At 38.9% G+C, this 25659-nt stretch overlaps 1 protein-coding gene across 5 annotated transcripts in view; it reads left to right on the top strand.

Moving 5' to 3' along the window:
• dlg5a (discs large MAGUK scaffold protein 5a) overlaps positions 1–25659 on the top strand; it is a 59376-nt gene continuing 33717 nt past the window's right edge. For 3 of the 5 annotated variants that reach the window (XM_088916826.1, XM_088916822.1, XM_088916824.1), the window contains exons 1-2: positions 1–719; positions 24806–24874. In XM_088916826.1, the coding sequence (XP_088772952.1) occupies positions 419–719; positions 24806–24874 (370 nt within the window). In that variant the 5' untranslated portion in view covers positions 1–418. The remainder of the gene's footprint in view (positions 720–24805; positions 24875–25659) is intronic. The other 2 variants (XM_088916823.1, XM_088916821.1) reach the window with 1 other exon arrangement.

Below are 25659 nucleotides of genomic sequence, written 5' to 3'. Positions count from 1 at the left end.
GGGCTGCCGAGACATGGCGGAGCTTGCAGTTTTGCTGGGGAGCTCTTAGAGAGTTGCGTTACTTTGTATCGGTTCCGTCGGCGAATTAAGGCAAAAAGACCGACCGAAAAGGGCGAAGGCGGTTGCAGCTGTTTATGATGAACGACGTTAGGAAAACGGGAAAAATGTAGGAGTTTTAGGAGCAGGGTAAAAACATGTACTGCTGTTTCTTAGTGCAGTCAACAGCCTTAGGCAACAAATATGGCTACTTGTGTCTCTTTCAATTTGTGATGAAAAGCTGCTCAACTCAGCCATTCATTAGCATGGCTGCGGTGCCGATTTCCTAAAACTGACCACCAAGAAGAAGTTCCTGCGGTATCGTTTTGGCGGTTTTGAGGAATTTAGCCGAGGTAAACCTTACCGGACGAAGCAAACAGAAATGGAACCTAAGCACAAAGAGTTGTTAGATCAATGCCACCAGAACTTATTGGAGTCCATTACAGATGCAGACAGTCTCGTGGAGTTGCTGGGCAAGGCTGGTACCCTCAGCCAGCTGGAGAAGTACGAACTGGACAATAACTGTTCTTCGAGCTCGGAGAAGGTGGACCTTCTGCTGAAGATGCTGATGAATAAGGAAAGGGACCATTTCCCAGACCTGTGTGTAGCTCTGGAAAAGACACACCCTCACCTGTGTTCCGCACTCTTCATAAACGGCGGAGGACCTCTGGACCATTCTTCGGGTAAGGGTTGTCTTTTTCTATCAGAAGAGAGAGAAGTGGGCTGCCCTCCTCACCGTGCGAAAGATCCGTATCTCAAAGCTACAAATGCGCACAAAACTGCTAGTCACGCAGTCGTTAGCTTTAAGGGGTCAGCTAAAAATGTTTCGTTGCAATTATTTTTTTGGCCAAAACATTAAATTGCCATACGTGAACATTTTAAACACGGTGGGCGGTGTGGTTTGAATTATCTTCTCGTTTTTATCATTGTTTTGCTGGATGATTTCGTTGCCCACACTAGAGATTGTTGGGATGTGTTTTCTCCCATCATTTTCTGAATGAGTCGTAATGGCAAACGTATAATGCTCACCAGCTCTGTGCCAAGCATGCTATAGAAGTTTGATGTAAGACGTGGTTGTTAAAAATACTTTTTTTGCAGAGGTTTTTGGGATCTTTCCGCTGCGGTGACGTGCTGTATGATATTACACAATATAAAAATTAGAAAGCGGTGGAGAAATAGTAAACATATTCAATTAAAGAGAAGTGCTGCCTTCAAATTAATCGTATATTATGGAAGGAGAATCGTGCACACGTGACCAAGGACACCGCTTTCTCTGGAAACAAACCTGCGTTTTCTCGGTGCTTAGACCATATGACTGGGTTTGCTTTAACAAAAGTTCTCTGCAGTTTATGGAACAGCTGCATAAAAAAAAATCTCTTAACATTGTCCGATTCATTTCGATAAAATTGTGACTGACATTTTCTATTTGTGAACAACGATAATAAACAGCATTTTCAAGGTTCAGCTTCAGGATAATACAGAAAAGATAGAGTCGTATTTCCTCTGTCCTTGATTCCCCACGGTTTGTAATACTGTTACTAACATGAAGTAAGAATCCATGTACGTTTTCCTGGGAGCTAATAAATTTCCAGAACGAAAACAACGTCAGCTGGTTTGGAGTGACACTATTTCACAAGCTTTCCTCAGTCCTCCTATTGGATTGTTCATATAAATATTCACATCCAAAGCCCTGTAGCCCTGACTAGATCCCTACGATTTCTTCGGTCACCTTGTTCAGAAGACGTTCATATTCCTCATGAATGTGCAGTCGGTACAAGTGAAAGTGAGGAAAAGTAACGTTCGCTGTAAAATTTGTCATCCTTTTCCATGTCATCAACTGTTTTTATGGCATGGTGTGATGTAGAGTCTTTTACATTTAATCAGACCTTAGTATACAGTGATTTTGTGGAGGTTATGGAATTCGGTATAAATGAATACGAAAGCGTCTTAACCTTTTTGTTTAGTTATGTAATTATGGAGTAAATTTATGAAACAGATTTGATCTTTAGAATAAATGATGTTAAGATATACTGTACTGAGCCTTGCCAGTTTTTACCCTGGCAGTAAATTTGTTTTGTACTTATAGCAATAATTCAAATCTATGCAGTGGACTTAATTGCAATGTTTTGTTTGAGGGTGGTCTATGAGTTACGAAACTGCAGTTCACCAGCCAGTTCCTTTGGGTTTCCAAGTGTAAACATGATAGTTTTTTTCATGCTTCAAGTTTAGTTCCACTAAGATGCTCTTTTTTCATAGTACAGCACACATATCCTATTCTTATTTAAGAGCTGTGAGTGTCAGGGAAATGTAAACCTTTCAAACATTAAGTCAGTGCAAACTGAATAAAGACTATTTCTCATAGCAGTGCAAATTTAAAATGTTTTTTTCAGTATAAATCATAAGCTTGTGCATGTAAGATTAAAGTAAAAGCAGATTTTCATACCTTAGGCAATACTTCACTGTTTTACTTCAGGTTCTCTGGTGTTCTAAATACCTGTCATTAGAAAAAAATACCAGATAATTTGTAGAAATTTCCTTAAGGTTTTTGAAAGCAGTAATATTAACAGCTTTGTAATGTTACAGAATCTAAACTTTTTAGTGTAACATAATCTAAAATTTGGTACATAAGAAGCAAAATTTGAATACAATCAATCTTTTGACATCCATTTCCTTTCTGTAATACTGATGGTTTGCACCTATTTGCACATACGGTATTGTGCTGTGAATGTCTCTAATTACAGATTAACATTTACCAGGATGTTCTTTAGCCAAGTTGCTGATATGGCTGTGTACTGCAACCACAGAGTGACCACAGCATACTGGTCACTACGGCAACCAGAGACCACCACGGTACCTCAAGGTTTTGGTACTTTGATTGAAGTCTGTCCTCAACAATATAATGTTGATTTTTTTTGTGGTGTGTGTTTGCCAAACAAGAGCCTGTCTCTTGTATTTTAAAATCTGATACCCAAAAATTAAGGTACACTTGTGAGACTTTGCACAGACCAGATGAGTGGCGGCTTTCCAGGGTGCAGTGTTAACAATGTTTTTCGTGCCTTCTGAGTGTAATTCAGTTTACGCTGTGAAAGTACTGCAGGTCTGTGGCACTCTCCATCATTGGTTTTAGATTGCAGGGTTTACATTTTAAATAGATATGTTCATTTTCTGTATGTTAGGCATTGTCGTTGTAGCCTTGTTTATTTAAGAGCTGTGTGTTTTTGACATAAAGGCTAACATTTTGTAGTACGATACTTAATGTTTAAAATGTGACAGATTTTTGTTTTGAAACATTAAAATGGGATAGTTTTGTGCCATAGTTTGTGCAATACTGTCAATCACTTCTTATCCTCCTGGTGTAAATGAGTTTGTTTGCCACAAGATTCTTTATCAGATGTGATCAGGCAGAATGGTACTGTTATTTGTTGAGCAAGCAAATAACATCATGAGTGGATTGTGTTTAAAGCCTTTTGATGATGCTGGTGGAATTCTGAATAATATTGACGTTTTTCTGGAATTGACATACTAGAGATTAGACATCCATTTTGCTCCGAAGTCAATGCTTGAAGTTTTAGGCATGAGTGATACCGTTCTCTTTTAACGTAGCTGAACTGGGACTGAGCAGAACTGTCATCGGGAGAGCACGGTCTAGTGCATAGTATGTTGTAAAGAGCTCTGCTGAACAGAGGTGTTTCCTGAGATACTCATATTCTCTTCTAGTGCAATCCAGAATTCAAATTCATCTGCAGCTCTTTTATCGTGCTCCCATGAAAACCTGTTCTCCAGGCTGCTAAGATCTTGTAAGGGAAATGTTCTATGCAATGAGTGAAGTTAACCTGAGAATTGATATAAAAACTTAATTCTGCTCTTGCTCTTTAAATGGAAATGCTTTTTTTCCCCAACATTACTTTGAGATGTTATATAAGCTTCATGGTGGGTTAAAACGTTTTGCTTTAATTTTGTGCAGGCAAATAGTTGTCACGTTAGGTATGCAGTCAGCATGTGTCAATCTAGTCATTTAGCTATGATTAAGTGGGGTGGAAATTAACAGAAAAGTTGGTTAATGTAATTGGTAATAAAATGAGTGACACAGTAACTGAATTATCAGCAGTTTAAGCCCCTTGAATCCCATTACACTGTAGACTGGGATAATTCAATGAGCCCAGAGCGACATTAATCAAAGGTGATATTGGGTCTGTACCTTTTTTTCCATATGGGAATGTTCCACATTTCTTAGGATACTAATTATATAAAAAATGAGGAATCTCCTGTCCGATTATGGTGTCAGACTCAGTGTTTGATGGCAGAGGTGTTTGTCAGGGGTTTCTGTCATGGACCCAGTCCTTAGAGGGGGGGATGTCTTATGGATTTGCTAAGGGAGGAGAACTTCACCCTCCATTAATGTAGACAACATATTTAGTATTGTCTGCCTGTGTTTATACATGCATGAGATTTGAGCAAGAAGCTGCAAATAGACAAATGGAGGTAAATTCGATGCCAAAACATTTTTGCTTTTGAGGTTTTTAGACCTGCAGGAATGTGAGACCTTGGCATTGGAGTGGTAGCTGGCTCTGAGCATCTGAAAATGGCATTTAAAAAAACCCTAAACCCCCCTTTGCCTCAGAGCACGGCCACTGTATTTCTTCAGAAAAGGGTAACCAGCAAAGCTGGGCTTTCACTTCTGCACTGAAGGATCAATGATTTTCTCTTTGTAAACAGACTGAAAGTGGTATGCTAAATTAAAAGGGAAACAGTCAATGAGTGGTGGTCTAAGTGCTATAGTGTTCGGTCATGGTCCTCCATTAATTCAGGAGAAAAGTCAATAAACTTTTAGCCATAAAGTGTCTCTGTCCCATTTTTATGACAGGTCTGTTAGTGTCATTTCAATGATTTTTCATTGGTTTAATTCTTTTTGTTGCAAGTTCAATAAAATCCAAGATTAAATGGAGCCCCACACTTCACAGGAGAGTGTGAGTGCACTGAAGAGCCGCGAGGGTTAAGCATGTGATGGGTGACGAGCACTGTCCTGTTATTAAGCCGGATGAGAAGAGCAATTCATGAGCCAAAATGACAGCAATGTCCTCCTCGGCGACGCAGTCCTTTCAGCCCCCACCCTCTCCAGACACGCTTTGCTCATGACTTTGCTAATAAATGTAATATCTTGTAAAGGCATATTGAGTTTTGCAAGCTACAATATATATAAATTAAAATTCATGTATGATGTAACTCAGAATGCTGGAGAGGACATTTTGACCATTTAATTGGAAGTAACGCAAAACCATTCTCATTTTTCAAGACAGTTGAGGAGCTGCAAGACCTAAACTATAATACAGTTTTGTTAGGCAGGATAAGAGAAATTAAACTACAGTTTGGAAGTACTTGTTTGTTCCCCAATGTGTGCCACCTATGTTTTTTTTTTTCAATTCTGGCAATATTCTCTCTGGCCCCACAGGGCATATATTTCTCCTCTCTCCTGGGAGAGAATCCTGTCATGATTAGGAGGTATTCTTGTTACTTCCTAGCTTTCTCATTTTTGCCTCTCGGTAAACATTGTGATTATCCCCTTAGTAACTGCAAAACGTGCTGTGTAGTCTTATATTGACACAGAGTCAAAAATATACAGGTCTGTAGTTATACTGAGAGCCTTTAAACATAGTGGTAAAAGTATCTGGCCTGTTGAATATAGTGCAGAATAGATATGAGAATACAAGCATAGTGGAAACCACATGGTACATATTGTTCCAAGAAGAATAGCTATATACACAAGGGGTCAAAATTGTTGTAAAAATAGGCTATTTGCTTAAGCAGTTTTAGCCCAAATTACCTAGGCTGACTAGGTATAATTAACTGGTTAAATACATAATAGGTGAAATGTAATATATTAAGAAAAATACAAAATGCTTCTTTCAGCAGGTTGTTGAGTTAAGGTTTCCTCCTTCTGCTTTAATGTAGTCGGAGATCCTTGATGAGATTAAATCCTAAGGGTTTGCTATTGTGGTGCATCTGTTCTGATTTCTCTTGATGAATCTTTTTGTTATCCTACCAATTTTCAGAACATCCATTCTGACAGTTTTTTACATTTATTAATGTTCAAATACTACTAACTTGTATATGATGGTGAGCTTGCAAAAATTTCTAGGACATCTTCAGTATAGCAGATCTTTCTGTATGTTCTGTAAAAGGATGTGATGCACTCTACTGGCTAATAAGCATTAGAGGTAAATGTCATTTGCATCATTCACCCTGGTAATGAAAGCAATTATTTTTTTCTGTGCTTTTTTCCTTACCTAGCATGAACACTGCCTCTCCTTCCAAAGTCCAGGTGTTCACAGTTTCTGCGTCGTACTGTATGCAAATAATCCGATGAGCTTGCCAGGAGGCAGGGCATGTTGAGAAATCTTGGTTTACCTTAAATGTCATTAAGACTTCCCCCTGTATTGTCCCTTTTCAGGTGATTTTCAAAGGCTCTCAGTTTGTTTCCTGTTCTTTTTCTTGGCAAATCTTTTATTGTTTTTATTTGATCATTAGCACATTTTACAGTTTGGTTCCAAAAGGTACAGAAGTGTTTTCTACTTATAAAACAATGACAAAAGAGAACTGAGGAAGACAAACATTTTAGGCCGGAGGCAGAAGTTAGCAAGTGAGAGTCTGTTCAGAAATAGTTAAACACATTGACGGACTGATGTTTTTCTCCATTCAAGATAAATCAGTGATTGTGCTGGGCAAATCCAGAGTATCTTTTCTTTGGAAATAAACTTGGGTAAAATTAGCACTCCTAGATCAAATCTGAAAATTAATTTGTTACATCAATAGCAGGTGTGAATGACAGATTCCTACCTTTTTGTGAACATGGAGGAATTAACTGCAGCAGCAGGCACTGCAGAAGCACTCATCACTGACCTGCTTAAGCTTCACCCTGATACTGAGTGCTGTTGTCAAATCCTAATTGGAGACATCCCAGAGTCTATGGGCTTAGGTGTCGTGTAATTAATAAAGCTCATTTGGAAGTCTTGGGTGACTTATCTGCCATGAGAAGCATTTATTCCGCTATTATGTTGAATAGGTTTGCAGGCACTTTCACATTTCCATGAAGCTTACATCAGAACACAGCCGTTTCCTCAGGAGAAAATGCAAATTGTATTCAAAGATGAACAGGAAGGAGGGCGATTTATGAATATACCCAGGTACTCTATTTTAATTTTCCTGTATTTTGTTTGGGAAGAGTGCCTTCATTTTTTCTTCTGGGTCTTTGCTGCTGATATTTTTTTAAATGTCTGTAGTCTGAACATCATGGTTCATGAACAGTGCTTGTCTGGCATCATGGTTACTTTTTAAAGCACAATTATCAAACATGCTTGAAAATGTTTAATGTTTCTCACTGCTCAGGAGTGTAATTGTGTCTCAGCACTCGTTTAAAGACAGTACTGGCTGGAGCAGAAGTGATGGCTTCTGAGTGCTGAGTACTGATACTTTTCAAGACAGACCACAACTGAGAGGGGGGAAAAAAGGTGAAATCCGGAAGCAGTTTATTTAATTCTGCTTCATGTCAGGTAATTCCAAATTCTTAAGCTTATGAGGCTTAATTGAAATTTCATTAGCTGAATTATAGATTTTCTACTATGATTAAGAACAGCCTGCACTAGTTTTTATTTGTGAGGGAGGTTGCATACTATTGGTGAATAATTCACTGCACATTTCAGACAGCATTAATATGAAGACCTTATACTACTAAATATTTACTTAGGCAAATCATAAACTAATATTTAAAAACACTGATTTTGCCTTTAAATTTGCTTTCTTGAATTAAGTGGCGATACAAGTTTTCTTTAGGAATTGTCTGAACGTTTTTTTTTCTTTTGTCTTTGCTTTCTGTACCCTGAGATAAAAATACTGGTTCTATTTGTCTGAGTGCACAGTTTTGAGGTGTGGCAGAGAAAATAAGACTGTTTTGAAACGCTGTCAGTAGTATGGTGCTGTACCGGGCTTAATCGGAAGCCCTCTAGAATATGTTTTTGCAGGAAAATGTTTTCCAATAAATTCAATAACTGCGTGATTTGTGTTCCGAAGTGCTGTTTCACCTGTGATTGCTTTCCTGTGAAAGTAACTGCGGCCTGAAGACGGCTGACGCAGCTGCAGCTCTGGAAACATGACTCGGGATTGGGCAGAGGTTTAAAATTACACCATTCCGTCACTGGTGTCGCACATTGTTTGTGAATATGTCACACTTAGCTGATTCTTCAGAGAGCTGATATTTTCAGATGAAAATACTGTAGTAATAGTAGGAAACCTCCTGAATTGACTACAGTGTCTTCACGCAGTGCATGTTAAAAACAGTAGATCTTGAAACCATATACAGTATGATGCTTTCACGTTCTCGGCTAGAGGTGGCAAAAGTCAGTCCCTTTATTTTGTAGTTTACTGCAATTTCTATCTTCTATAGTACCTTATAGTAGATACACTTTCAGAATGTATGGTGGTTTCTTTGCCTTCCTCATAGGTAGAGCTACCATGCTAAAGCACTCTGCTTTGGTTTTAAATGCAGCGTAGAAACAGGTCTTGCACAAAGTGCCGGACTAAGTAGTTCACTGGTAGTTAAGATGCAGAAATGTTCAAATATTCAGTTTTTATTGTTCAGATTTCCGCTCTGTTAAGTGTTTCTCTTTATTTTTTGGAGTGTGGGGAAAGTATTCCTCACTTTTTCTCTTTCCTGGGTGAAACAGCTCGGCTGGCAGAATTGCTCTGTGGGCGAATGGAGAGCGAATGTCTGCTCCATGCCTTGGGCAGCGTGTGGCACGAGCATCCCGGATAGAGAGTGGGCATCGGGCAGACAGCAGGGTCTGCAGCAGCGCTCCCATGCCTCTCTTCTTTCCTGCGCCATGTGCACACCCAGCAGGCGAGCAGGACCAGGGTGGGCTGGAAAGGTGTTTCCTAGTCATCAGGAAAACTTTCCTGGATTCTTTTTGTGTTTGTCAATGAAACCGATAAAATTGACTAGACCGAGCGAACGAACATAAAGACAAAAAAGTTTCTAATTAAGGGTACCAATGGATTATATTTTGTTTTTCTAATTTAATGTAGCACACTCACCACCGGCAGCGCTATAAGCAGTTAAGCCACCATTTAAGAACTGTTAGCTTTAGTAAAAAATCCATCCTTACTTTAATGATTAAAATCAGTGTTTTGCTTTACTTGGCACACATTGTATCACTTGACTTGGGCATTAGTTTTGGTGTCATTCATATTTCCAAGTTTTCCTAAGGCACATTCGTTGTGTATTCATATTTCACAGATGAGAAGAGGTACTTGTCTAGTAGCCTTCCCTGAAGGATGTTCTCCAGTCAAGATCAGCCCAGCTATAGGCCCACAGTCTACATATCTGTGATTTCTTGGCTCTGTCATCTTTACTGCTTTTGTCTCTGAACTATGTAAGGTGGAAAATCAATATTGATTTCTGCTGCTTGGAGCTATGAAATGGGCATGGGTTTCCATAAGTATCATACTAGATGCAATTGTTTTGCTCGTCTGTTAAAGATACAGCACTGAGCATCTGGCCAGTCATGCTGGATGCTGGAAATAATCTGGAACAAGGATCCAGATATTGTGCTTTAACCTCTAGCAGCACAGCAGTGAAGGAGGGGAAAACGGTTGATTCTGCCTGCTGTTTGATTGCACTGAAAGTTCAAGGGAAACAGAAAATTCGTAATTGTTTTAGAGATCAAAAACTTGGCTATTTCAAGATGAAAATATCTGTCCTTTAACTTTAAAGACAAACAGTTCGTTGGAAGATACTATGAAGTGTAAGTAAACCTGAACAAGGGGTTTGGTTACAAAGGATATCCTTCCTTAAATTTCATTTTGATACATTATATTTTGCCAATACAGTAGCTATAAGTGATGATAACCTTGCAGTGTTTCTGGCAATGTGTTAAAATGTAGTACGCACTTCATTTGTTGATTTTTCTACTGGCTAATAAGTTTTTTTTTTTTACTGTTCATAAATCCTGAAGTTTTATTTCAGCTACTTATGTCTTAATTCTCCGAAGAAAATACTTCTGCTGTATCTATGAAACACTTTCTGGATGGTGATGCTAATGTGATGCAAAATCATTCATGATTTTTAATCTCTCTGATTTGGATGAGCTTTTAGGCTTCACTGCATTCCATATTAGGTAATCACTTGTATAACTGTGGTTCCCGCACATTTTGAACATCAAAGGCTTCAGACAAATCTGAGCTGACTGCTTTAAGAAGCAAGTCTAGTGCCTTCTAAAGGCTGTGCACTTCTCTCATGTTAATGAGGATCCGGCTACTGGTACCTCACCTGAGCTGTAACTCTTTTCAGTTGCCATCAAGCCATTCAACTAGGGTAACTCTACACTAGTTTGTTATTTGCTCTTAAGGTCACAATGAGCTGATCTGCACTTTACTACTGGGCCAACTGGTTCCTTTACGGCACAGCGAAAAAGAAGGCCTGGGCAGAAACAGAAGGCCTTTGTTTTAGGCTTGGCTGTCCAAACTGCGCTGTCAGCAGCTCGCTCTGTTTATGGACTGTGGAGGCTGTCAACTAGTGTCCCAGTGGATGTGAACCAGATAAACCCACTGGTGAGAATAATGAGTTATGTACAGATTGACAGTGTGTAAGATGAAGCTCTCTGAATTGTTTTTCATTTCCCTTGGTCTGCCTTGCTCACTGCTGAATGTGTATCGGTTTCTTAGGCTACAAATTTTTGAATTCTTCAAAAATGTTCCGGCTGACTTTGAAGAGATGTCAGGTGCTTATTGATGAATGTTTCTATTGAAGCAAAAAAGCGACAACGTTTTGCACAAGTAAAGAGTTTCTGTGTGCTTTGCAATCTGCTACACTTGAATTACAGTTCTCTTCTGATTTTGAGAAAAGCAAAATAGTGAAATTTGAATAGGGCCATACATTGTTAGAAAAGATTAGCAATGCATCTTGATTTGAATTTCTTCATCATTTCTCCCTTGTTTTTTCCAGCACCTTTTAGTCAACCCAGAACTAGTTTAAATCTAAGAAAAATGGACCTGCACTTGCATAGATAAATGTCTGCCATTTACTCCATTGTTTATTTTCCCACAGCTGTGATGAATAAGCTGAATACAGTCTCGCTGTATTGCCAGCTGCCGTGGTTTTTGAGATAAACTGTAGAAAGAGTTATTTTGTCTTAGGTTCTTGCTGTTGCTGGGTGGTTGTGAGTAAAAATTGGGCTCATGGGTTTTGCAACTGGAATGATTTAATGAACGTGGCCTCTTCAGAGCAGCAGAGATCGGTATTTGGCAGCAGTGGACACTGTTGGGTTAGAAACAGAAGCACTCTCGCATGTTGGCTGGAGCACACGTCTGCAGCCCTGCAACTCGACCTGCCTTGCGAGAAACATGCTGGGGGAGAATGTTGTGTATGAAGAGGAGCTTGGCCATACTGAGGGCTGTCAGTCAGGCAAGAATTATTGCTTCTGATTCATGTCACTATAATACAGTAATTAAAGGCTAAAACCTTGAGCCACCTACATATAGTATGGAGACTTGAGAGTGTGTTTTCAGGCATGCAAGGCTGATGTTTCCATGCTACTTTGTTGCTTTTTCCCCATCTTGACTTCTTCCCAAGTCTGACCCTTACTCCTAAACATAGCTCTGCTGTTGCCCTTGCCTTTGCTGTTATCAGTTGTCCAGTGTTGAGGTTTCTCCAAATGAAAAGGCTCTTGGGAATATCAGCCTTAAGGATTAACAGAATGTCTGTGGCATGCCCGCCAGGTACTGATGAGTTGTTGTACCCTCGATTTTTATGGTTGGACTCCATACATGATGTATACCGATAATGTATTCTAATGTGGTATTGTTCTATTATTTCTAATAACATTTATGTACATCTGTGTGGTCCTTGTCATATGAAAAGGCTCAACATGAGTCTTTTTATAGCTTTGCTTGATCCTTTTGTTACTGTATATTTTTGCAGTTGGAAAACATTTTTCTTCAGAATATAATATTTGCCTTACACAGCTGAATGTTGCATCTATAAAATTCATTACATGCAATTCATTTTATCTGAATTCTTTATAATCCTGTGCAGCGAAGCATTTCTGTCAGTGGAGAATATCAGAGTAGAGAGCTATTAAATCTGTTTCTGGTGTCTGTTCTTACACAACTACATGCTCCGGATTTGCTAAAGTATCAGACACATTCTGTTTCAGAGAAATCTCTCGTGATAAATCCTTGTAGATGAGCAAGCAGAGATTAACCAACAACTGGAATTTTTCTATGTTCTGTGGCTGTTAAGTGTACGTTTGCAGAGGATCTAAAAATATAAGTTTTTTACTCCTCTATTCCCCCAGACACATATTAATAAGGCATCAATCTACATAAGCATTACAGAATGAATCTGTCCTTAGCTGGGTGATGTTAGCTGTTATTGGGCATAACATGAATAGGTATCTCCGGTACATTGTTTCCTCATGAGCAAATAGTCCGTCTTTTCTGTGCACTTTCCTTCTCAGCTCTCAGCTCACCTCCTGCAAAACCATTGATGAAAAGGTTGTGAACCTTTTACATCCAGGTTGTGGTAGCAGCACCTCCCAGGATACTCTCATTGCTGATTTCCGTCCCTGGTCTCGGTACTGCTAAAAATGCCCACAGAAGTGGTGGTTGTTGGAGACTTTATTCTGCAGAGCATAGCAACCAAGATCATCGGGGGAGCCCGAGTCGGCATGCTGTCTCTCTCTATGATATGCTGGCCAATATCATGCATGTAGTCAATGTGCTCCTAAATAAGGCAAGCGATGGCTCTAGTTGTGTTAACTACGTAAGCACATTTTCCATCATTAACTACATACAACACCTTGACAACAAACTGAAAAACGGGACCAAATTCGTGGTTTCCTCAGGAATCCTACCATCACTGGCCATTGACACGGAACACATGGATGAGGACCTCTTGTGTGTAAGAAGACTTCAGCATTCTTGGACATTGCAGTTAATTAACTGGAAAACAGAAGGGTATAAGTTATCTTGGTGCAAGGATCCAGAGAGAATTTCAGAGTTGTTCCAACTAGAAAGAATATGTGGAAAAGCTGAAAGAAAATCCAAATTGTAGATGCCTGAGAAAAAGTCAAAAAGAGGGTGGAAGGTAAAAACAAAGGAGCAAGTGCTTTTACCTTACATCTGGAATTATGAGAAGCAAAGTGCATGTGATGGAAACATCATAATTGCCTGCTAATTTGGAGGCAGTTGGAATGAGATGAATGTAGCACTAGAGGATACACACTGTCCTGGAGAGACAGGAAAAATAGAAGAGGGGGAGGAGTAGCACTATATATCATAAAGAGTTTCATTTCAGGAACGTAGCCTGGAACAATCCATATGGGTAAGACTTGTAAATAACTTTGTGAAGGTTTGTGTAAAATAATTGATTTTAGAAAGAAATGTTCTATTCCTATGGTCCATGTAACTGTTAATGGAACCGATATTGGGAAAAACTAATATACATACCTTGGCACTAGTATCGATTTTAAATTGACTTCTGTCGCTAATAAGATGTAACAAAGGTTGTATTTTTAAGGAAGTTGAGGCGTTTTAATGCATCAAGTTTACGCTTTTTATGAGTTTTATGAGACTGTTGGCAAGATTACCGGCACGTCCTTGAGCTCAATAACATGTCTAACAGAGCAACATTCATTTTGCGCATCAAATCTTACATGGCCTCTCTTATTCACTCTTAATAGAGTATACTCTCCTACCCCTTGGGAGGATGTACCAGATCCCCTGTATAAAATCTTTGAGAGCATTTCCTTCCTTTAAACCTAAAAACATTCAATTGCTGAATAAGGAAAAAATGTGTGCGGGTAGGGGTCTTATTATTATTATTATTATTATTATTATTATTATTATCATTATTGTTGTTTTTAGACTCTTTACAAGCTGATTGCTTGTTTTTAATCTTATTGTACTGGAAGCAAGTAGCTGACTGCTACTTTTGTACTGTATTGTACTATTGTTATGGTTTTATTGTCATGTATGTTGTTTATGAGCTTTGGATATACAAGACCAATTCCCTTAGTGGCAAAAATGGTTAATTCAATATTTCATGCAAAAACCTACAACTGACAGATTTCATTTTAAAAATGTACATCTGTTTTATCTGAATTCTAAAGAATTTCTTTTCTGAATTCTAAAAAGAACATTACTTTTCTAATGTCTGTGCTGTATCGATGCATTTTCTGAGTTTAATTTTGGGAACAAAGCAGGCATGTTTTCCCACTTGAAGTCTAAAAATACATCTCTTTCATTATTAGGCATAAATGTATCAATTGCAATTTGTTTGCGCGGTACAATTTCATATTAAATAAAACACTTGTTTCGGGTAAGAAAAAGGCGTTTGTATTAAGCATGAATGGAGTTTGCAAATTGTTCATAAGATCTGTAAGTACCAGGAGTAGAGAAGAAATAAAGCTTTCATTCTATAAGAAGTGATGGGGTTTTTACAGTATTCTTCATGTCCTCTTTCACAATTTAGTTTTCTTTTAACAAGAACATTAACTACCAAAATTTCAGGGGCTGCTTCAGTGCCTGCGTATCACGCCGACACAGTTCTGACACAGAACTGACACAGTTCAGATTTACCCTTGCTACACTGGCTAATTCCTGGGCCGTCTTCCACAGCCGAAACATTGTGCTTTCTCTCTTCTCTTTTCAGCATGGAATAAACCTTTTACTTGTTCCTTTGCGGCCTACGCATGCTGATGCAGCTATCCACCTGAACGACATTATTAGACTTATGTTTCTTGCACTTGGAGGTATCCTGGGGGTTGAATTTAGACATTGGTACCATACGGATATATGGAGGGGAAAAAAACAGCCAGAACATCTCCCTAGTAGACATTAATTAATCATACATCGGGACTCTTGTCAGAGACGTATTAATAAATTGTCTCGCCAGACTCTCTGCTGTAGATCATTAATTAGTACCTGTTGGGAGTTGTGAAGCTTGCTGCTGGGGATGAAATTCATATTTAACCAGTCCTGTGTATTTAACGAAGCTTGTTTTATAGTAGAATGCCTGAAACATCTATGACATGGTTATTCTAACCGTTTCCTGCTTTTTAACAAAGAGTTGATATGTCATTATGCAGAAAGTTTCTAAAGTTCACATCTCTTATTCAAATGTCAACTTGAAACATTGACTTTTATTTTTTAAATGAAAAAGGAGCTGGATCTACCGTATGTTACTTTTTTTATTTTGTAAGGACTTCAAGTTAAGGCCAAACCAGAGTAGTCAGGATGTGTTCTGTTTCACCTTGCATTTGAAAGCTGAATTTTACTGCTTTTTCTCGACTTGTTGCTGTTAGAGAGGCGGTATCGTTTTCCTCAGTGAGGTGCTTGCATTTCTGTTTGATCGGTCTTTGTTACAGCACTGCACACAACAGATTGCTGCAGAAATATGGGCAGCAGATGTTTTCTTTACAGGTGTAGCAGACCTTTGGGCACGGGGGAGAGAGAATAAATCTTTGGAGGTCCAGAGCCCAGTGGCTGCCTCCCCTCCAGGCAATGATTCTTGTCGTACATGAAAGGCAGGTTAAAGATTGTGATTTAGTCCATAGGTATTTCATGCAGGGTGCCACAGATCAGAACATACTTCATCTGGTCTGAAGTCCAAATAAGTCACTTAGAGTCTGACAGAATTGTGAGCAGTTTTTGTTCATCTGAACATGCCTCCTTCTCTGGCAAGATTGAATTCAAAGAGGACATGGTTTCTAAGTGATCGGGTTATCATGGTTTTTCCAACCTTAACATACAGAAAACAGCTCTGTTTTCTCTTCTAATGACCTGCATTCTAACAGGTTTGAGCTAATGTGGCTTTTTCAGTAACACCTAAGTGAAAGTTATCATATATCTTTTAGTTAGGTTCAGTTGTTTTTGCTTGGAACTCAAAGACTGAATAACAAAGATGCATCTGGTTAACAATGTGGTAAGGGCAGCAGTGCCTGTTTTTAGTCTTTTGTTTTATACTTTTGTTTAGTGTGAAAAGTTTGCGAAATCAGATTATCAGACACGAAGTACAAAAAGAATAAGCTTGTTTAAGATATGTTACAAAAATATTTCATCTCCTCAAATCATGAAACTAATCTGTGATCAGGAATGTGTAGAAGTTAATTATTGCTGCTTTAGAAGAAGGTAGACATCTGAAAATACTATAATATGTTTTACTTAGTGTCCTGCAAGTGAATAACTTAATTAGGGTGTGCTAACAATTTCAGCATATGATTTGAGCTAGATATCACTCAGGTACATTTATTGAAAGAACCATCTAGTGTAGTCGGTGTTACAGAAGGGATGTATAGTCTCGGAGAAAGAGAAGAAAAGAACATGCTGCTTCAGTTAAAGGGAGATTTCTAATATTGCATGAAGAATCCATAAAAGTCAACCACTTCTTTGCATCATTATTAATTCTGTGCTGCTGTCTTTTGTTAAACATTTGAACCCCTGCAGTTCTGCATTACACAAGGGTGCTTTGTCACCAGTGATCTTTTAAAATGTGTTGACACTTGAACAAACCACACCCAGTAGGAAAGTCCTGTTTGCTGACTGTTGACAGGGCTACATGTTCTGCCCCTTGTGTGCTCCCTGTCCTGGGAGTCTTTTGTTTGCCAGTTTACATGTGTGGGGGTAATTCTTCTTGCTGTAGGTGTAGTTGCAATGTGACTGGGTCTTTACTGGTGTACTGTAGGGCACCATGTACGCAGTGACCTGCTCCAATGCTGTTGAGGAGCTGGGGTTTTGTAACCCTGGGAAGTCATTCACAGTTAAGTGAAATTCTGTAAGAAAGAAATGCTGCAAGTCATATGTTTTTTATAAATTGTATGGATTCGAGACCTTGCACTACAGTTCTTTTTCTTGCCAATTGAATAGCATTTGAAACTGTGAAGACCAGGCTGTGACAATATTTAAAACAGTCTCTTGGCCAGTATGGTTTTGTTTTGTTGGCAGACACGTGTCCATAAATGTAGAGGAATGATGTTTTTTTGTTATAGGTAATTGTGAATTTTCCCCAAACTTAAAGGCATTGAAGCAAATATGTCTTGATTTACAGATTTAAAAATCTGCTTTCTATCCCAGATCTTTTTTTTACTTCCAGTCCAAACCCACATAGAAATTCATTTTTTGCAATCCATTCTAATGGAAGTCTGTTCGGTTGCTGTCGGCTTAAGAATTAATTAAGCTCCATGAGCTAATTAAAGGCGGCCAAACAGATCAAATGGTTGAGCTGGCCGATGAGAGAGGCCCTGTGGGCTGTGTGATCACTGCAGTGCTTGGTACTGTATCGGTGCTAGTCTGCACCACATCTCTTGCAGTTTTGTGGCTGTGAAAGCCACATCCCTTTTGTCTGTTTGCATTTAACAAAGTAAACATTGCTGAAGCGATTATTGATTATTGAACTTCGAGGCTAACAAAGCCAAGCAAAGTACATTTTGCAGTGTCCTGAATCATGACTATAAATAGGCAAATTTTAGTTCCACATGAGTTCAGTGGTCTGTTTCTAGTTAGCACTGTTTGGCAACCGTATCCTGCATCCCAAATTGCCAGAAGCAAGAATGTATAAATTCACATGCAAAATTCTGAGAGTGATTATCTAATGAAGATTGCACTCTTTCCTGTTTGACTTTTAATGTTCATGTTGGAAACAGAAAAGTAATATCTTGTTGTATTGTGCTTTAGGCACAATCGGGGGGGGGGGGGCACAAGGCACAAGGCAAACTAATGACTAATTTCAACTACATATACAATCAGCCTGGATATTTTTGGTACTTTCTGCGGCAGAAACCACTCATTTTTAACACTCATTTTCTGCCTTTGGAATTTTTTTATTGGGCAGCTGAAGCACAGGGTTCTAGAGGCATGTGTTGTCTAAAGTTGGAGAGCTAATAGTTCAGGATGGTTGAACAGAAGTCCAATTCATTGGCTCCCATGACCCTTATAGGCCACTTTAGCTGTAAGTACAGAAAACTGAGTTATTAGGCAGTGTAGTGCTCTTTTGCTTTTGCTGTGTAATGGATTGGAATAAAAATGTGCTTGCTTACAAATTCAGCACTTGGAATAAGGTTTGCATCTGACACGACTGTCTTGTGGTTTTGTTTTATTACTTTGCTAAGGCCCCTTAAAATGTACAGGTGTAACTGCACTGCAGGGAAGTGTAATTTTGAGCTCATTACACAAGTCGGGGTTTGAATACATTTGTAAGGCCTCGTACAACTTACATTTAACAGTACGAAGACCTTAAAATCCAGTAACAGCAGTAGCGTGATGACAGAAGTATTATCAAACTTAATTCTTCAGGTTTCACCAATTATTTCCTTTCTAGTTGTATTTGTAGTTGATGGTTAGAGCCGGACTGCCATGGGGCTCAGGAGAGTGCCTTCTGTTTTTATTCTCCAGCTCCTTCCCAGCCTCATCCTTAAAAGGGGGCACGAGTAAAAAAATATTTTATTTAAATAGTGCACTTGTGAGATCAGAAATACTTTCAAGTTTTCTTGAAGTGATAGTGATGTGTTTGATGTGGTTGCTGGTATGGTGAGTCTACAGGATGTGGTAAGAGGATTTATTTGACATCAAAAGGATAAGCTTACTCATGCAACAGCTTCCTGTGTTAGTGGGTAACTACTGCGAGAGTGAAAATCACAGAACTGACTGAAGTCTTGGAAGGTATTGGATTGTGTAGTGATCTGTTGCACGTGTGTTTTAAAACCTGACATTTCCCTTCCGTGGGTTCTCTTGTCAGGTATTTAATTTGTGCCTGTGTCATTTTGTTCTCTGTGCTGAATGTTTTATGTTGTCTGAATGATATTGGCAAGTTTGCAAAAGAAGTATCATTTATCCAAAAATCATATCTTATCATGCACGCTTGTCATTTAGAAAGAAGATAATCAGTAGTTTTTAAAAAGACATCCAGCTGGGGTATTCCAGTTTTCTCTCGGTGTAAAAGCCAACTACAGTAGCTGTTAGCCTTGTCGCTCCTATTTCATCATTTTTCTAGGGTGACTGTAGAAAAAGCAACAGCACCAAAACAGACTTGTTATAGTCGATGCTGGTGATAAATGAAGAGCTGGACTCTGTGTGCTATTTAGACAATGATCAGACTTCTGGAGAACTGTATACACTGCTTGGTCATGTGACTTACAAGAAGCAGTGAGTGGCTGAACCTTGCTCATTGTGACAGTGTCTGGTCAAACAGACTCATGGGAAACTGCAGGCAGACAGAACAAAGAATGCCTGATGCATGGGATGCCTCTGTTCCTGAGGCGCACTGGTCTTTCTTTCAGTGGTCTGATGGAAAGGGGACTTTGTAAGCTGGGCCAGTTCCAGTTTTAATCAAACAGCCCAGTCCCCCGCAGCAAGTGGGAGCACTGCCAGAGTTGGTTTGATTTAGTGTACAGAGATGTGTGTAAACAGAATCATTTGTCAGGCTCTCCATTTAGCCCGAGCGCTAGGTCCTACATCAGGGACAGAGGTTGCTGACAAAAAGTTGAATCAGCTGTGCTGCCCACAGCAAAGCGGACACTAATTAATACAGAAAAACAGCAGGGTTTTGGGATGTGTGTGATTTTTAGAATGTGAATGACATTTGAAAGAGCTTTGAATTCTTCCGTCGCCTTTAACTTGGGAAGGAGAGATAAAATTAGAACCTAAAGGTTTCCCAAGTTTCTTAAGCTCATAGTAAAACGGGCTGTGGAATTTTAAATTAGATGTGATGTACTTGGTGTTCTGTTGTAGATTAACCCTTAACAACACTACAGATTTTTAGTACACTTCAAAGGAGTTCAAGCACAGCAGTAGTGCATTTTGATATTATACTTCACATGTAATACTGGTAGCATATCAACCAACATATTTGGATCCGTTTCTGTCTGGTTTACTCAAACTATTGAATCATAACCCTACCATCCAGTAAATCTTAAAAGTAATCAGCATTCATGCTGACTTTGAAACAGATACTGTAATTTCATCTGCAGCAAATCACTTGTCATCATACAGTAGGTAAACCTTATTTAGTGCATAACAACAGTCACACTGCAAGGGCTCTTTTTACAGTCTTAATCTATTCTTAGTAAAAGCAGAGCTCATGGCCTTGCTGTGACCTTTGATTGCCATGACCCATGTGGTACAGGCCTTACTGCAGCCTCTCCAGTCTCCTCCAGAGTAGTGCGTTTCTGTGCAGCGTTTTTATTTTATAAACTGGTATGTGTAAACTTTCTCCTCATGCGTATCTGTACCCGAAGCTCAGTTTAAGATTTCTGCACTTGCTGTGAATTGTTATATTCAATCCTGTATATTGAAACGTTAACTTTGAGTGTCTTTTAAAAAATGTAAAAAATGAATCGAATTGGCCTACATGGAAAACGAGAATTAGCCTCGATTGCCTTTCTGTGTTGTTGATTTCTGATTTAGTATTCACCGTTCTTGTTTTTATTTTGCATAGGTGTTCCAAAAGTATGGAATGAAAGTCCTTCATCTTGCATGCTAAGATACTGTATGTTCATCCAAACCTACATTGTTTTTGAATCTGTTTGACATCTAACAATTGTTTTTTGTCAATGTAAGTAGAGTGTGCTAGTGATAATTTAACAACAGTTTCATAATTTTCCGGTGTGCCACATTTAAGCATCTGGCTTAAATGGCCTAAATAAACTTGAAGATTATCTGTGAGTAGTCTGTTTCTGTTTTCATTGCTTATTACGTTGTCACTGCAGTAAATACTGTAGTGTGAAATTCAAATGCAGCGATTACTTGGTGGCTGTCTCTCTTTTTAATAGAGGTTTTCCAGTTTCAATACTTTTAAAAAAAAAAGTATTAAGGAATGCTTAGATATATCTTTTCTGATATTTTTGAGCTCTTGAGCATGATGTGAAGAAGTGTATATATAGTCCCATGAAAACATGATTTTCTCTATTGCAGATTTTTGACACTGCATGTTTTCAGGTCTTCATCCAAAATCTAATATTAGTAAACAAATAACACATTTTTTAAAACTTATTGCATTTATTTAATGAACAAAGTAATCCAACACCAACTGGCATTGTGTGAAAAAGTAAAGTTAAATCAACCCAATTAAAGGGATAATTTCAAGTCAGCTGATTGAACACAGCCAGGCTTGATTACAGCCAGCCCTGCTCAATATAAACCTCAATTATTATGACCCTTACCATCAGAGTCAAGTTGTCAGCACAAAGATTCAACCAGCACATTGTGCCACGATCAAAGAAAATTCCTGAAGAGATCAGAAAAAAAGTTGTTTATTTATCAGTCTGGAAAGGGTTGCAAAGCCATTTCTAAGGCTGTGGGACTCCACTGAACCACAGTGAGAGCCATAATCTCCAAATGGAGAACACTTGGAACAGTAGTGAATCTTCCCAGGAGTGGCCAGCCTGCCAAAATTTCTCCAAGGGTACAGCATAAAATCATCCAGGAAGTCACAAAGGATCCTAAAAAAACATCCAATGAACTGCAGGCTTCTCTTGCCTCAGCTATGGTCAGTATTCATGACTCCATAATCAGAAAGAGATTGGGCAAAAATGGGCTTCGTGGGAGAGTGGTAAGGCAGAAACCACTGCTAACCAAGAAGAACATAAATGCTCAACTCGCATTTGCCAAGAAGCACCTGGATGACCCCCAAGCCTTTTGGGATAATGTTCTATGGACAGATGAGTCAAAAGTGGAACTTTTTGGACAACATGGGTCCCATTATGGCGTAAAGCAAAACCACCGCATTCCAGCAGTGAAACATGGTGGTGGTAGTGTGATGGTGTGGGGATGCTTTGCTGCCTCAGGACCTGGATGACTTGCCGTAATTGAAGGAACCATGAATTCTGCTCTGGATCGGAAAATTCTTGAGAATGTCCAGTCATCTGTCCGGGAGCTGAAGCTGAAGCATAGTTGGGTCATGCAGCAAGACTATGATCCAAAACACAAAGCAAATCCACATCAGAATGCCTGAAAAGACGTTTTGGAGTGGCCAAGTCAAAATCCAGACCTAAACAGCAGCGGAGACGCTGTGGCAGGACCTGAAACAAGCACGTTTCTGAATTAAAGCTGTTCTGCACGGAGGAATGGGCTAAAATTCCTCCACAGCGATGTGAAAGGCTCATATTGAATTATAGGGAGCGCTTGGTTGCAGGCATTGCAGTTAAAGGTGGCACAGCCAGTTATTAAGTGTAAGGGGGCAATTTTTCACACTGGGGATGTGGGTGTTGGATAACTTTGTTTATTAAATAAATTAAATAATCATAATACAAAAGTGTTATTTGTTCACGCAGGCTCCCTTTATCTAATATTAGATTTTGTCTAAAGATCTGAAAACATCCAGTGTGACAAATATGCAATAATAGAGGACATTTTTATTTTCTTCATTTCAAATAAAAGTTACATTTTATTTTTTTCACCCCTCAGTTCCACGTAACTTCTGGCAGTTATCTGGTATGTGTTTTCCAGCATTTCGCCTTTGTGCGACTTCTCATCATGCCTGCCTCACACTCCAAAAAAGAAGCACAAGTAGAGGTTGTGCACCATCGCCCTCGCAAACATCAGACCGAGGCTGGCCCTCAGCAGATAACCCAGGCGGTGCAGCCCAGTGGTGACAAAGTCATTAGAAACTGCACTTCACTCACATTTGTACTTACTTACCACCACTTTTCCAGAGGAGATCACTTCACTTCTGGAAGAACTGCTATCATCCATTTCTGCCTTCAAATCAGCAACCTAAAGGCAGAATGAATGTCTCTAGAAAAGGCCGCTAATAGTCATCATCGGTACCCATCACCGGTACATCGGTAGAGGTACATGAACTTTGTGAAGAGGTGACTAAAGTCATTGCAAAATGCATCCATTTAGAGAGGAGGATGAAGTGTGAAAACATTGCAAAGAATCAAGGGGATCCACGTCTCACTGGCTGTATTGCTTGCTTTTTAGCGGAGGTTCTCGGCCTGCAGGAAACTCCTCTGCTGGACAGAGCACACAGATATGTCCAGCCCCAACCCTGTGACGGGGGAGAGGCCAGACAGATGTGTCAGCTACAAAAAATGTCTCTGACAAAGACAATTAACCTTTTTATGGTTCATAATGGGTATAGTAATAAATGTTGGGGTAACCCAGACACCCCCCGTGGGCAACAGGTTTCAAAAAGTGCAAACTATTGTTGTAAGTTGAGTCAGTGTAGTTTATACTATAGTCTGGGTTTCAGAAGGCTTTGCTCTCCAGAAATCAAGTTTCCTACAGCAGGTTTACTGTGATCAGTAAGCTATTAAAGATACTCTGCCCTGTTTTCAGAATCGAACTTCAGATGATGAGGTGTCATCTTGATTATAGAAATAGTTCTGTACTTCAAAAAAGGGCCTGACGACATTTATCCAAAAGAAAAATAGAATTCCTCCACTATGGTATTATTGTAACTCCTGTGCAGCTGTTGCCAATTTTTAAATACCTGTTCTTAGAACTATTCACTGTAGTTTGCTAATTTCACCTGAGGAATTGTGATTCCCTGTTGGCGCCCTGAGACTTACAGCACAGAATATCAGCGTGCGTATCAAGCCTTTCCTTTTGGATGTGTCTGTGATATCAATTCACAAGTCTTTAATTTAAGGTCAACTGAAATACCTGTCTGAAGCTGGGTATGTTAATCCCAGCACATCATCCTTGATGTTCCTTAAATCTGGCTGCAGTACTAAATACTTTACTGCTTTTTTCATAACTGTAGACCGTCAGATGAAGTGTTATCTTTTGGCAGTCAGCATTAGAATATATTTGTTTCATTATAATAGACAACTGAACAGAATAAATTTTAACATTGAAATTTTTTTTGCTGATTGTCCTTGGTGAATTTTAGGTTGTGCGTTGGATTGCATTGTTGATGACATTTTATATTACAGAGAAAAATATTAAAACATCTGTTTCAATTTATCTGTGGAAAAAAAACGCATTAAAAGATTTTTTAACAGCAAGATCTAATGCATTGTATTAATGTGATTGCTCAAACTGAATCATTTTATTTGCCTTCTGTTTTCATGCTCTTTAGTTTGTTTTTTTTAACCATAATTCTGGAGCAGTTTTACCAAGAAAAGTAATAAGTAAAAAAAAAAAAGAAAAATAACTCCATCATGTGTCAGAGAAGACAGAAGCATCTTCCTTTTTAAAAACCTCTCGCTACTTCTGTGTGGGCCCATTAATCCTCTTCTCATCTTTAATGTCTCCATGTTAATTAATCTTTTCCCAGTCAGCCCCAAAGGGTATAATTTGTGTTTTGGGAGAAACCTTTCAAGTAAAAGAAATGGAAATGTTTTTTTTCCTATTGTGCAATGGGCTGAATAGAATAATTCTGAAAGGCAAATGTTTGAGGCGGCTTCATGCGATTCAAGAGAACTTAAATAAAAATGGGATTCATTGCTCAAACATTCCCTGTCTTTATATGCATAATGAGTCCAATGTGGCAGAATTTGCATAAATATGGTGCATGTCAAATGTATATAATTAAAACAATTGCTACAATACTTTAAACTGATTCATGTAAAAGTTAGCAAATTAATATAAATGTGTGACAGTGCTGACTCCAGCTTGTCGTTTATTACTGCATGTAATGGAGGACGACCGGTTTTATTTCTTCATATTATATGGGAACTATAGACAGTTGCTTTGTACAAATGTATTGCGATTATGTTTTAAATACAGCTCAATACAGTATTTCTGAATATTTTTCTGCTCTTTTATCTTCCGCTTGCAGGGTCCACCTACAGTGTGTTGTCTACAATGCCATCAGACTCGGAGAGTAGCAGCTCTCTCAGCAGCATAGGTGAGTTCTGACCACAGGAACGTGCTCCTTGTACGAGTCCATTAACTACAGTCTGCTGAGATTTATGCCTGTGTGCCAATATTGTAGCTTTGTATTGACTTGGGCTTTTGTATTTGTAATGTAAGTATAATGTAGTTTCTCTTGCTTTGCTTTTCATGTTCACGCTATTAAGAATATATTTTGTGTTTCATATCAAACTCATATAGAAGTGTCTGAACCCAGTATCCTTGACGTTCTCTCTTAGGTGGGGTGTGGTAGACATGAGGACTTTGTTAAAGTATTCTTTTCATTTCTGTTACATTCCATTCTTGTATTTTTACATGAACTCGAGGACACAAGCTGGAACCGGCATTTAAAACAGAACAGGAGCCCCACTACTTTATGCAAAGGGTTATGGAACTAGCTTGCCATGTTGTTGAAGCTGATTCCCTGTTTTTTATTTCAAGAAATGGCGGGATGAGATCCTGGAATCAATTAGCCATTAATTGCCAAATGGGCTAGTTGGGCAGAATGGCCTCCTCCACTTTGTAACCATTCTTGTGTTCTCAGTGTTGTTAACGGAGAGCAGTTAGCTGTTTGAGAAGTGGCAGTACAATGCATTTTCCATCTCGATGTTTATATCAGCAGTTTCAGTGTAAGCAGGAAGATGATAAAATTAGAGGTTGATAGTAAAATATTATGTAAAATGCACAACAGAGATAAACAAATGGTAAATATTATGTAAGAAGCACAACAAAGAAGTTTAGAATTTGAAAAAACTGTATTTGGGTATCCAGTTCAGTTGC

This window comes from Atractosteus spatula, chromosome 5 (assembly GCF_055471065.1).
Source record: "Atractosteus spatula isolate fAtrSpa1 chromosome 5, fAtrSpa1.hap1, whole genome shotgun sequence".
NCBI lineage: Eukaryota > Metazoa > Chordata > Actinopteri > Semionotiformes > Lepisosteidae > Atractosteus > Atractosteus spatula.
The sequence above is the reverse complement of the archived record's forward strand: the minus strand, read 5'-3'. Positions and strand labels throughout refer to the sequence as shown.